At 52.5% G+C, this 14198-nt stretch overlaps 1 protein-coding gene across 13 annotated transcripts in view; it reads right to left on the reverse strand.

The window, feature by feature from the left end:
- KCNMA1 (potassium calcium-activated channel subfamily M alpha 1) overlaps window positions 1–12123 on the reverse strand; it is a 748888-nt gene extending 736765 nt beyond the window's left edge. For 7 of the 13 annotated variants that reach the window (XM_043924802.1, XM_043924799.1, XM_043924800.1 and 4 more), the window contains exon 1: window positions 11425–11923. In XM_043924802.1, coding sequence (XP_043780737.1) covers window positions 11425–11763 — 339 coding nt within the window. In that variant the 5' untranslated portion in view covers window positions 11764–11923. Of the gene's footprint in view, window positions 1–10441; window positions 10759–11424 lie in introns of those variants that run through there. The other 6 variants (XM_043924801.1, XM_043924791.1, XM_043924796.1 and 3 more) reach the window with 5 other exon arrangements.
- Between the last annotated feature and the right edge of the window lie 2075 nt (window positions 12124–14198).

A 14198-nucleotide genomic window follows, 5' to 3' on the forward strand; every position in this document is an offset into this window, starting at 1 on the left:
AGTGGGGTTTAGAGGGATTTTCTTCCTTTCTTAAGAAGTTTTATTAGTGGGAAAACAGACATAAACTTAACCATCTTAACCATTTTCAAGTGCACCATTTGGTAATATTAAAGTGAAGTTGCTCAGTCGTGTCCGACTTTTTGCAACCCCGTGGACTATAGCCTATCAGGCTCCTCCATCCACGGGATTTTCCAAGCAAGAGTACTGAAGCGGGTTGCCATTTCCTTCTCCAGGGGATCTTCCCGACCCAGGGATCGAACCCAGGTTTCCCACATTGTAGGCAGACACTTTACTATCTGAGCCACAAGGGAAGTCCTTTTGGTAATATTAAGTATATTCATATTACCATGCAGAACCTTTTCATCCTGCAAAGCTGAAATTCTATATCCATTAAACAACAACTCCCTCATCCCCCTACCCCCTGATAACCACCATTCTACTTCTGTCTTTAGGAATCTAGGTGCCTCACATAAGTAGAATCACACAGTATTTTTCCTTTCATGACTGGCTTATTTTACCTTGCATAATGTCCTTGAGGTGCATCCATGTTGTAGCACACGTCAGAATCTCCTTCTTTTTTCAAGCTGAATAACATTCCATTGCATGTACATACCACATTTTGTCTATCCATTTATCCATCTTTGGACATCTGGGTTGCTTCCACCTATCATGAATAACACTGGTATGAACAGAAATATGCAAATATCTTCTTTTAGATATGTGCCCAGCAGTGGAACTGCTAAGTCATATGGCAGTTGTATTTTCAATTTTTCTGAGGAACCACCATAAGTTTCCCATGGTAGCTGTATCATTCTGCATTCCCAGTGCACCATGGTTCCAGTTTCTCCACATCCTCACCAACACTTGCTGTTTTCCGGGCTTTTGACATAGTAGCCATTATGATGGGTATGAGGTATCCTTTTTTCTTTTAACGCCTCTCCGTCCTGCCTACATCTTCTACAATGAATATATATGTATTTAGGATTAAGGACAAAAGTATGAAACACAAACTGAAAAAGAAATCTTACAGGGAAGACAGGGTAGTACACGAACATTAAGAAATGGATTTCTTGAAGACAGGCTAATTACTGACTTCTCTGATGGGCTCAGCTCAAGACACCGTTCCTGTATCCTTCAAAAATCTTACCACCTGGTCAGCTGTGGCTGCCACAATCTGCGGGAGAAATGGTCGTAGTTCATGAGCGGTTAAATAAATGCCGCTCCCAGATGCACAAAGAAGACAAACAATGTATTAAGCGGTGGGCAGCTAATGTTGGTCATGAAAATCCCCGGCACTTGGATAAACCCTTTCATCTTCCAAATCTTTCCTCCAAGTCTCAGGGTCCTTATCTCTGAGCTCTCCATTTGCTAATCACTGTACATCTACTTTTTCCCCTTCCAGAGTCACAAAAAGTCTACTTTCCAAAGTTAAGTAAAGAGAAAACAAGTTCAAACAGCATCCTCTCCCTAAGAAAAGAAGGCTGCTCCTGTGTAAACAGGGGCACAAAGAAGAAAAGCCCCCAGAAACCTTATAACCCCTGGCATCTGGATCACAGGGCCACACACACCTCACGTTAGCAGTTAATCAGAGGGAACTTCTCACTTGAAAAGCTAAACTCTTCCAGGAGGGAAAGCACGCTTTCCATTGGTCTTTATATCATTCTGCACACCTTGCGGGTGAGGCCACTTATCATGATTTATTCATTAAGACAAAGGTGAAGGGACTAAAAACAAAATCCACCCAATTACATATTTATCTAACCTCCACTTCCCAGAAGAGAAATTCTACTTTTCTTTGTGTGAGCATCTCCTGGCCCCCACTGCCCTCCTTCACCCTCCCCTCTTGCATGCTCTCTTTCTGCTCCGATTTGTTTCTGCTCAGCAAAATAAGGGGAATGACAGCAATGGCATAGAGAAGCCCAGAGGAGAAGAGATAAGATGAGCAGTTGGAGAGGAATAATCTTCAATTCTAGAAGCAGCTGTATTTAAATGTTCCAAAAAGAGGCTCAAGATCGCTGTCTGTTCTCCATCCTTTGGGAACAGCCAACACCTAGAAAGCAGAGTCCAACTCGTGCTTAACAAAGCATCCGCACTCCACATCTGGATTCCTGGCATCACCCCCGAATCACACCTGCTCTCAGCCAAGCCCAGCACTAAACTCTGAAAGAAGCTGAACTTTGGAAATGCCAGGCACGATCCAGTGACAAAGAGGTGACCTGATGGCTCAGGGACAGCCAAATCCTCACCCCAGCTTCCAATAAGATCCAACACGGGGACTTCCCTGGTGGTCTAGTGGTTAAAAATCTATATTGCAGTGCAAGGGACACCAGTTCAATCCCTGGTCCGGGAAGATTCCACATGCCGCAGAGAACTAAGTCCATGCCCCTCAACTACTGAGCCCACACTCTAGAGCCCAGGAGATGCAACTGCCCAAGCCTGCATGAGAAGCCTGCAAACAACAACGAAGAGTAGCACCCACTTGCCGCAACTAGAGAAAACCCACATGTAGCAACAAAGACCCACCACACGCCAAAATAAATAAATAAGTAAATAAATCTTGGCATGGGGAAACCTCACCACCTCTGGGGAAGAAGGACTAGAGAGAGTCATGAGAAAGAAGAAGAAGGTGGCCTGCATGGTAGCAACAAAAGTCAAGGGAATTTTACATCTCAAGGTCATTGCTGACACCTAAACCCACCCAGCCCTGGGCCTTTCTGGACTGGACTGAATCCAAAATCCATCACCTACCAAGACGTGTTCTGTATATCCCAGAAACACCCTAGAAGCAAAGAGGGGCTAGTGCAAGGAGAAAGACCTTTCCATTCAAAGGTGGGTTTGTGCCCCCCATGGAATGGTGACTTCAGAAGACCATGAACACCCCTGTCTCCTCTAGAGATGGGGCAGAGGGCTCCCAGCACTGGTGCTGAAGAGGAGGTAGGACCCCGGCCCCAAAGTACCTTTCTATACTTACAATGTCACAATCCCACATGCTTCTAAACTTGCAAGATCAAGCCCTTACTTGCTATCCACTAACCTGCAAACTTCAGTCCCTCTGCTCCTGGACTTGGCAGGAACCACTAGGGAAGAAAGGAAGTCAGGAAAAAAGAGAGCAGGAGAAAGGGGAGAAGGAAGGAACATGGAAGTTCCTATTAACTACCTTTGAAAGGCCCAGAGTCAACTGGATCTGGTCCCCTAGAAAAACCTAGTAGGGAGGGCAGTGAAGCAGCAGAAAGAATACAAAGTAAATTTCTCTTTTGGCCATGTGAAGAAGCATTAGTCACACAGGTAATGAGGTCTTATATGGAGATGATTCCGAGGCTCGGCTTGACGATGTTAAGTAGATCCATTCTGGACCCGGAGTGCCAATTACATTTCCAAACTGGCAATTAGACACAATGCCCCAAAGACAATCACCAAATAACGCCCCAAACAAAGCAAAGCCCATCTTCAGGCAGCCGTTGTCTTGAAGCTGTCCTTCCATCCCCTGCCTGACTCACACAGCTTAAGAACTAGTGCTCATCATGAACTAATTCTTGTTACCCACCGGTCAGGGGAGACCGGGGTGGCATGAAAACAAAATTCAGAAGTGACTCAAACATCATTTTGTCACTGAATCAAACCCATCTCTTTCACTCAGAGTTTCTCCATAGCTTCTAAGAAATTACCCTAAAGAGCAGCAAACTCTATTTGTACCTATAACATTCCCACACAGCTCCCCTCACACCCACTCAAAAACCACTGTGGAAAGGACCCACCCAACATACATGTTTGCTTATATTTACTCGACTCTTCCTGCCCTCAGGTGGGTTTGCAGGCAACTCAGAGACCAGAAATGTGTGTACCCACGAGAAGATAACTGAATTCTTCCCTCCCCTCCATCAAACAGACTGGATCTTATTTTTCTTCTAGCACCTAGCTTGGTTCCTGGAACACAGGATGCACTTACTACGGAACAAAAGCAAAAACAATAATAATAATAACCATAAGATTTATCTGAGAACTGGGACTTCCCTGGGGATCCAGTGGTTGGGGTTCCATGCTCCCAGGGCAGGGGATACAAGTTCAATCCCTGGTCAGGGAACTAAGATCCCACATGCCGTGCAGTGCAGCCAAATTTAAAAAAAAAAATCATTTGAGGACCTACTATGTGCCAGGCATCATGCTAAGGCCTTCATTTAGCCTGAAGATGCTCAAGATACATGTCTATTCCAGGCTCTCCCCTTTGACAGTGGAACAACACAAAAAGCACATCTCCAGGAAAAAGTCCCTGACAGTACGAGCCGTGAAAAATCGGACAGCAGGGTGAGAAATGGAGCTACTTCCAACTGCCTCTGCTGGAATTCTGGAGAAGGACCCCTGGAGGGCGGCACAGCTCAGGGCCACCCATCTCTGCACACTCAGTGAGCAGGTCTTGAGCCCAACCCTCTCGCATTGCACCCTCTGTGAGAGGGTTTGGGGAGGCCCACCCGGGTCTCTATGGAAAATCGGGCTGCAGTTTTGCGGCCCGCCAACTTCAAACAGTCCGGAGAGGATGGCCAGCAGCTGGCTTCCCGGAGCTTCACCACAGAGCAGCCCCCGCTCCACCACGAGCCTCTAATTTTGCAAGAAAGTGGTTTGGCTGAGTTGCCATCCTGGACTTGGGAAAGTCTCACCCCTTGCAGCGGGACCCACTGGCACGAGGGGGAGCCTGTGGGCAACACCTGGACCACACCCCACACATCTGCAGGACGCTGCCCTGGCCACCATGACCCAAGCCCAAACCAAGGGCGCTGTGGGTTCCTTGGGAGCAGACATGCCGACAATCAGCTTTAGCAGCAAGGGTCCAGACTGAACTGCAGCAAGGCTGAGAGGCATGAGCCGAGTTTTCTCGACCTGGTTGTCCTGGCACAGTGAACCTTCCTCTTCTCATCCCTTCCCACTGCTGAGGAAATGGGGATTTCCATATTTTAAAATAGCTCTGTCTTCAGAGAGGGACTGCCCGGAGACTGAGGAAGGGACCGGATACTTGCTTCTCAAAGCGTGGTCTGCCCAGCACCTGTGTCTCATGAGAAATGCAGAGTCTCAGGCCCCACCCTGGACCTTCTGAATCAGAATCTGCATCCCACTAGTTCCCCAGGTGATTTGTGTACAAGTAAGATATGAGAAGCCCCAGGAGCTTAATACAGATTGATGCTCTCTCTGGCCTTTGGAGGAGCAGATCTGACACCCCAACTGCACAGCCCTGGAGCCTTCTCCCCAGAGTGCACACCCTGCCTCTGAGGCTGGGCACCCCGAGCGTCCTTCTCCGTGTGCCCAGGGTCAGCGTTCCACCTGATGCATTTCAGGGACTTCCCTGCTGGTCCAGTGGCTAAGACTCTGTGCTCCCCATGCAGGGCGCCTAGGAGCCATCTCTGGTCAGTAGATCTTAGCTGCAGCTAAGAGTTCACCTGCCACAGTGAACAGCGAAAGTCCCATGTGCTGCAACTAAGACCTCAAACAGCCAGGTAAAGAAATAAATTTTTTTTTTAAGAAAAGGACAGTCTCTTGATCTGCTCCCTGCTATGCACAGAAAGGCTGTGGCAGGTCAGAGGTCCTGCGGGAGGCCAACCCTGCCTGACCCCCAAATAGGGCTTGCAGAGACCAGGGTTCCCCGCAAGGCTCCAGAAGCTGCAGCATCACGGCACCAACACGGCCCCTCTCGTGCAAACCACAGAGGCATCCCGACAGGTGCACCACAGCTCTGACGTCCCAGGAAGATGGTGTTGGCTGCTGTGATTCACAGGCTAGCACAGCCACTGCCACTGTGAGCAGGGACACCCCAGCTGCCCACATTGGGAAGGAGGTCCTGGCATTGTAATTCAATGCCAACCTGACTGCTTCGGCACCAGGCTCCGCTCGACATGGTCAGAGAGAGACCCAAAGCAAGAACTCCCTGTAGCAGCCACACAGAGGGATGTCCCCATCCAGGAAAGAAGGCCCTAGTGATCCTTGCCCTGGAAATCCTTTCTCCCCAAGGCCACACACTAGGGCAGCTCTTCAGGCCCCTGGGCACCAGGAAGCAGGGCCAGAACATGGTTCGCAGCCACTGGTGTCCTCCTAGGAAAAGCTATGAAGTGGGGTCCCCTAGAGTACCTATCCCAAGGGGCTGTGCTCTGCGACGATCCCTAGTATACAGATGAGGAGACTGAGGTACAAAGTGGCGAAGTCTTTGCCCAAGGTCACAGGCTGACTCTGGGGTGCTACCCAGTGACCCTGACACCTAGGCTGAGCTGCTCAAGGTGAGCATGGCCAAGGGCAGTTTACCCAATTCCTCTCCCGCGGAACTTCTCCCAACCTGTGATGTGACTCTCCAAGGGCCCGCAGCTATGCCCTGACTTTCAATTTTGTCTCACAAGGTAAATTCAAGGGCAAGTGCTCCACAGAACACACTGGGGGAAATACTGCTCTGGGGGCCATCAGGGCGAAGCTGGTCTGGGGAGAGGGCACCCCGGCCGGGAAACTGTCACAGCCTCAGGGGAACAGGTCTGTGATCACTGGGCTGGGGATAGCAGGGGTGGAATTCATCCTTTCTCAAGGGACATTAGACAGCCATGCACGGCCACCAAACTTTCTACTTGCGCTAGGCCTGCAGCTCCTGGAGCCGCACAATGCAAGGCTCATCCACTCTCTTCCCCACCATCAAAGCACTAGCCAAACTGCCAAGCTCCCCTCCACGTCCACATCCATGCCCACGGAGCCTTCCCAGGCCCCCACTCCCTCACCTGCCAGACTTGGACCAGCCAAGAGTCACGAGCCCAAATCTCAGTGTGACCCCTAACTGGATGCTTGACCCAAGGACGATCGACTCCAGGGTCTCGAGGTCTCCTTTGGTTCAAAAGTTCTATTTGTTGTAGTCAGTGCCCTTCCAGAGTCAAAAGTTCAAGGACTCAAGGAGAAAATTTTAAACTCGCCACCTTGTAAAGCCCTGAGAGCTCCCATTGACAGGCCTGCCAAGTGACAGGCATTTCCTGGGTGGTATATACGCAGTACTGTCCCTCCATATAAGAAACCTACAAAGGAAGCATCATCACACTCTTCTTACAGGTGAAGACAAACAGCTGAACAGGGCTGCCAGCCACAGATGCCCAGGTAACAAGCGTGGGCTCCACGATTTGCACTCGGGTCTGTCTGACTGCAGTGTCTCTATGGAAGCGTGCATTTCCACAGGGAGAGCCAGGAACAAGGAGAAAAAGCTCTCAGGACAAGGAAGGTCACCTGCAGCTCCCTGGTGCCTGGGACCTGAGCGCTCTCCAAGGCCACCCTAAGTGATGCCATCAAAGCGGAGCATCTGAAGGTCGTCCAGTGCCGCCGATCTCCAGGATGAGATGAGGCACGGGGGCCAATCTGGAATCAAGAATTCTGAGGCTCTGAAGCTCCAGCCCTGATTGGATGCGCCAGGCCAGACCCTGGGTAATCACCGAGCCGTAATGGGATCTGATGTTTATATTAGTCACGAGCCTGACAGAGAAAACGTGTTGTTTTCTCAGACACAGCCATGGAGACAATACCTCCATAATTCATTACATGCAGACCAGACTTAATCGAACACAAACTTCTACAAGGAGGATGGCTTGAACGGAGAACAGGATGAGTCTATGTCTGGCCATGTGAGGCCCCTCCCAGCAAACCACACCACCATAGGAAACTGGCCTCAGTTTCCCCAGTCATTTAAAGAAAAGCAGCCTGTGGGCTGGAGGAAGAGCAGAAGGTGGAAATAAAGACACATAAGCACTCTGAAGCTGGAGAACTGCAAAATGTGTTCTGAGCTAGAGACTTTACCCATAGATCACCAACTCCTTCTACTGTCCTCCACTGAGTCCCAGGGCAGGAAGGGGCACTAGCACCCACAGAACCCAAGCCCATATTTCACACAGCAGGAAAGACACCAGAGAGACTAAAACCACTCCTTCAAGGTCACAACCTTATTGAGACTGCCAGAGCAGCTCCTTGTTCACTACAGTCTGCGGCTGACTTCGACCTGGAAACGTCACAGCCAAGTGAATGGAGGGCTCTGATGAAACCCATCAGAGAAAAAGACCATAATGTGAAAAGTACAGCAAAGAATATAGTACCGGAATGACTGTGCCCAAGTTCCAAACAGCGAGAAAATGGGATTCTTTTTTGTCTTTTGTTTCCTAAAGAAGTCCACGTGCCATTCTTTTCAGAACAGTGAAGTCATTCACGATTTGAGATTCAGAGGTCAGAGAGACTAAGGATGAGATGCCTCTTGATGTACACCCAGTTTCAGGTTCCTTTGATCAAAAAGGATAGTACAGTCCCAGAGGCCAAATGCTGTGATTCCAGAGCCCCGGCTGAAGCTTATTCCCCGAGAGTTTCAGATGTGAAAAAGACCCTAACTCCAGGTCAGACCATCTTGGGGCTAAATCAGGATAAGGGTGAACATATCTGAGGGCTGGTAGAATACTGAGGAAAAGCAGCCTTGGTTTGCTTGGAAAACCCAGCACTAAAATAATTATTCCAAACTGAAGCCAAATGCATTCTTTTGAACGGCATCTTGACAACTACTAAATACTTGGAAAGCAAAAAGAATGAAGGACAAAGAAAAAAAAAACAGAGACTGCAGTAAAAACACAGACCTCAAGGGTAGAAAGAAAGTTTATAAAGTTTATAAAAGGCCTAAGTAACTACTATTGGGCAAAATGAGATGGCTACACACACTTGTTTAATTGAGCAAATCAAGGGGCAGCGATTCTAGGCATGTTTTTAAAAAGGACTCTAAAGACACAAAAAGTAACCCTATCTCATTCTATACTGGCCTCACATCTTCCCTACCAACTGCAAGCAATCTCTTGTCCCAGGCTGATTCTTTGTAGACACTTCCGGTTATGTCAACTTGGCATGCATTGGAGCTTCAAAATATAGCTTGATATAAAGGGATTGTTCTTTTCTAATGATTGCTGCCAAAAAACTATTTTCTTGAGAAAACTTACAGAAGTTATGCTTGGTCATCATTTAGGAAAGAGACTCTTTACATGAAACATCCAATCAGCATTTCATCACAGGCACTGCAGTAGTACTGATGTACCTCCTAGAGTAAAAAGACTTCAGAAGCTGCGTTTAAAACCCCAGGATCACAAAAACACTGAAACTTATTTTCACTCACTGAAAAAAAAGTTCTCAGTATGATCAAGCCTGCCCAGTGCCTGAAAGATAAGGAGGTTGTTTAAAAGTTCACTAAAACCAGTCTAGAAAACATTTGAGATGCGTACGACTCTTCTCTTCCCCCCAAGGGTAGTCACAGAATCTCCGCAAAGGAAAAACATTCCCAGACTGAAGACTGCTGGGGAGGCAGAGAAGATGGAACGTGTGAATAAGATGACTCTATGAATAAGCGTGGGTTTCCCAGGTGGCTCAGGGGTGAAGCATCTGCCTGCAATGCAGGAGACGCGGGTTCTATCCCTGGGTCCGGAAGACCCCTGGAGAAGGAAATGTCAACCCACTCCAGTATTCTTGCCTGGGAAATCCCATGGACAGAGGAGCCTGGCGGGCTACAGTCCATGGGGTCACCACAAGAGAGTCCAACAAAGCTTAGCAACTAGGGATGGGGAATAAGTGTAAATCTATGGCTGATTCATATCAATGTATGACAAAACCCACTGAAATGTTGTGAAGCAATTAGCCTCCAACTAATAAAAAAATTTAAAAAAAAAAAAAAAAAAAAACTTAGCAACTAAACAACAGCAACAACATGAACAGGCGCCCAGTCAGGAGGGCTAGGCAAGGGGCCAGGTCTAGGGGGGTCTCAGGGTTAGGATCTTGGGTAACCTGCTGGCTTCTCTGGAATGTGAGAGGTCTTCCACCTTGACAAGTAAGGAGAAACCGCTATGGCCAAGAAGGTAACTCCAGAGAAAACTGGCTGGCTAACATCTGGAGGTCTCAGAGAAGCAGGAGGAGGGATCGGATGATGGCTTTTCTTTTTCTCCCTTATTTCCAACACATCAGTATTTTCCAAAACACAAATGTGCTGCCACAAAACACAGCTGAGCCCCAGTACCCAACAGGATGTATAATTAATGAGCAGGAGAGAGAGAGCATCCTTCCACCCTCATATGTCACCCATAGCCCCTGTCTTAGCTACTCCCTCCCAGAAGCAATTAAGGAGGCTGCTACAAGTTGCTGTGCACTGTGGAAGTTTGAGGGGTCCTCGGACTAACTTTATTAGAAAAGACGTGAGCATTCCCGCTCACGTAGATCTGCTTCTACCTTGCACCATTCACTGTCCCTCTCCGATCCCCCCTCCCTCTGAAAACGCTAGCACTGGTTAGACCCCCTCGATTAAAAAGTGGTCTAAACAGAAAGCACCTCGGTCACTCTTTTTTTTTTTTCCAGTTCTTTATTTTTTTATCCTGCAGTTTTCTATGAAAAGCTGCCCCCCGAACCTTCAGCCAGTGGAGGGGGGGTGGGGTGTGTGGAGAGAGGACATCTCTAGGGACACGACGCGACAGACCAGGCAGCCAGCCTAGCAACCGTGCATAAGGTGTAGCGAGCCTGGGTGCTGGTGGGCGTCTCTGCGCCAGGAATAGCCGACATCCAGCCACCTCAACAACGTCTGGGAGGAGGCTCGCGTGAGAACCGCGGCCTTGGCCGGCTCTTGATGGTCCACCCCCCGCTCCAGCGCCACGCTGTCGGTGGCATTTTCGCGGACCTAAAGGCGGTGGCCTGGGGGCGAGAACACAGATGCTGAAGAACTTGGAGCGGGGGTCAGTTCCAGGAGAATATCTAAGAGTCACAGAGGGAGGGGACGTCAGGCTTGCCACCTCGCTACATTCCTAAAAGTGGGATGCTACTCCCCAACTTTCTCTCGCCCTTCCAGGTGCCCCACGCCCTCTGGCCACATTCCTCCCTCGGGATTCCCTAGTTCCAAAAGATGTCTTCCCGTGCCTATAGGATTTTCCTTTTCTGAGTCCACGGACTCACCTCCCCAACAGGTTTCTAAAGTGCGGGTTGACGTGCTCCCCCTCGCCCACCCACAAGGAGCCCACCCGGGCAGGTGAGCCGCGCGGAAAGCGCACCCACGACCCCCAGCTTGTTCGGTGCCCGCCCGGTCGGCTCTCCCTAACTCCGCACCACCGGCCCCGAGCGGCGCGCGTCCCCCATCTCGGCCCCAGCCGCAGCCGCAAACAACCCTATAATAAATTAAGAGGTCGGGATGGGGCGTCCGCGTCCCGGAGCGCATCCGTTGGGGGCAACTCCTCACCCCCGGTGCGCCGGCCGCTGCCCCAGTCGGCGAGCGCCGGGAGAGCGGAGGGAAGGGAAGACGGCGAGGGGCAGGCAGGCAAGGATGGAGGGAGGCACGGCGCGCTGAGGAGCGAGGAGGTGGGCTGCAGGGGACGCCGAGAAGCGGCGGGGCTGGCGCAGTGGGGAGGCGCCCGGTGCGCGCGTTACCTTCGTTTTGCCCCCGCAGTGGCAGCAAACGGTCCACAGGTACTTGAGCGTCCTCCAGAGCAAGATGATGAAGAGGCCGCCGAAGAAAGTCACCATGGAGGAGGCCAGGAAAGCCCACCACATGCGTTGGCCCCGGCTGTCGCACGGCACCTCCATGGTCACCGGGATGATGAGCGCATCCATCTTGGGCTCGTGGACCGAGGACGAGGAGGAAGAGGAGGAGGAGGAAGAAGAGGAGGAGGAGGACGCGTCTAGGCTGAGATGGTTCGCGTGGATATTGCTGCTCATTCTAAGACTGCTGCCTCCGCCGCCGCCGCCGCCGCCGCCACCATTTGCCATAGCTAGCAACGGGCAGCCGGCGCAGGGGCGCGGGGGAGCGCCTCCCGCCGCCGGCACCACCCCGAACACCCATCAACAGCCATATTGCTGCTACTGCTGCCGCCGCGGAGCGCGAGAAGGGGGCGGGGAGGCGCCTGGGCTCGGGGCGCTGTGCGCGACCTGGCGGGGTGCGCGGAGATATATACAGCGGGCCGCCGCCGCCCGCCCTCCCTCCCCCCGGCCGCCCGCCCGTCCGGGGGGGAGGGGGACGGAGCGCGCGGGCAGATCCCCTCCCAGGCCCGCGCCCCGCTCGTCCCGGGCTGCGCCGGCCCCAAGCGCCGAGAGCGAGGGGGCGCCGCGGGCCGCCGGCGCCCGGGGTCTGCGCCGCCCCCGGGCCCGCCCCGGCTCTGCGCGCCGGCCCGGGTGCCCTCGGCTCCGCGCCGCGCCGCCCGCCGTGCGCCACGCGTGTGCGCCGCGCTCCGGCCCGGGACCCCTCCCCGCACGCCGCCCGGGCAGCTGGCCCGCCGCTCTGGGCTTATTAGGCGGCAACTCGTTAATAATGTCTCATCAGCCCCCTCCCGGGTACCCCGGAGCCAGCCCCTCCTCTCCCGGCTGCGCTCGGCTGTCTCTCTCCGCCCCGGTGTGCGTCGGGCCGCGGCAGGTTCACCGCGCCTGGCCCGCCGCCGATGCCCCTAGCCCATGCTCCCGGGATCCCCGAGCCGCGTCGCCACGCCACTGAGCCTCCTCGGCCTTCGTTCGATCTTCCTCCCGGCTTGCTCAGGCTCCTCCTCGTCCCCGTCCTCGCCTCCCGAGCCTCTTCTGCGCGCTCCCCGCGCTCTCCGCAGCCGCCAGCAACAGCAGCTGCAGCAACTGGAGCCGGCGCGGGCTCAGGCCGCCCGAGGCGGGAGGGGAGGAGGCTCGCCACGCTGGCTCGCCTCGGCTCCCGGCTGGGCAGGGGGCCGGCAGACCCCTTGGCGGCGGCCTGGCACGCACCCCTGAGCCCCAGTGCAAAAGGTACAGAGCCCCAAACCCAGGCGCAGGACCCGACACCTCTCTCCAAGGTGCTGCGCCCCCAGCCGAGCGCCCTGGCGTACCCGAGGAGGACCGTCGGGCGCCCGGGGCAGGCCGATTTCCCCAAAGCAGACCACTTTGGGGAGGGGAGAAGTAACCAGCTGTTGATTGCACAGGCCGGACGCCCCAAGATTCTCGGGCTTCGGGAGTGAGGAGCACCCTTCTCCAGGATACACACCCTGGATCGACCCCTATCCATCCCTCCAGGCTCTTCCCTGTCGCCTATCCTAGGTGCCCCAGTCTCCCGTGCCGGCCTGGGGGTGGTCTGTGGCCTTTGATAGCAGCAGCTGGTAGTTTTGTTTGTTTGTTTGTTTTTGCCTTTTCCTTATTAAGCGACAGAGGCTGCCTAAGAAAGTAGCCAGAGATGGGCCGGGGAGACCTGGTCTCAGGGACAGTGACAGCTCCTAGAGACAGCAGAGTTCCCTAAAGTCACTCTGCGTTTATCCAGCCTCAGCCTCCATCGTGTGAGGAGCGCAGCTCTGGTTCGGTTCAAGGCCATCTCTCCCCACTTAGGATCTTCCCTTCTCCCCACTTATAGGTGAAGAAGGCATCCGGGTTTGTTCAGCAGCCTCTGTGCCTTACCACCAGGGGAATTCCCCTCTGATGCTCCCTCTGGACTCTGCCCTTTCTCCTGCTACTAGCTGGACCACAGGTTTTTCCAGTGCTAATTAAAAGGGAGATGATCACACTCTCCCCTCATTGCCCACAGTGGTTTCCCCAAAGTTTCCAGCTCATTAGTTTAAGCTTAATTGGAATTCTCAGGTTCCTGTCAGCCCTTCCTGTGGTGAAGGCCAAGTTAGCATCCTTCATGGTTTAGGCCTGTGCTGTTTCTGCCTGAGTCAGAGCTCAGCCCCTCCCCTTGCCCTTGGAGGCCCTAGGATGCAAGGCAGGCTGGGGCAAGGGAGGGCAAGCTGGGCAGAGAGGTTCAAGGTGGGTGTTTGGAGCTTCCTGCCCTGCTCTATTCAGAACACGTTTATTGGGCTTGGGACCCACATCCATTAGAAAAGTTCTCTGTGTTCAGAAACTACTCTGAACACGTTCCTGCTGCACCAGTCCCGTGCACGCAGAGGCCCTGGGTCCTTTCCAGCACTGGGTTGCGGGTGTCAGCCCCAGAAATGCTGTGGGGATGTGCAGGAAGGTGGTCACTGCCCAGAGGGTCCTTGATTTACTGAGTTGGCCAAAAAGTTCATTTCAGTTTTTCCCAAACTTTTTGGCCAACCCAGTATCAGCCTTCTAAGTGGCTATATTTTGCTGCCTCTGGGTCTCAGCATACCAGGAAAGTTAAGGACTTTCCTCAAATTTTAGATTTGAAATTTAAAAGCAAAACATACAAGGATGAAAAGAGCAGCCAAGGATAGAACTGTCTCCCCAGTGGAATATGAAAC

Source organism: Cervus elaphus, chromosome 15 (assembly GCF_910594005.1).
Source record: "Cervus elaphus chromosome 15, mCerEla1.1, whole genome shotgun sequence".
NCBI lineage: Eukaryota > Metazoa > Chordata > Mammalia > Artiodactyla > Cervidae > Cervus > Cervus elaphus.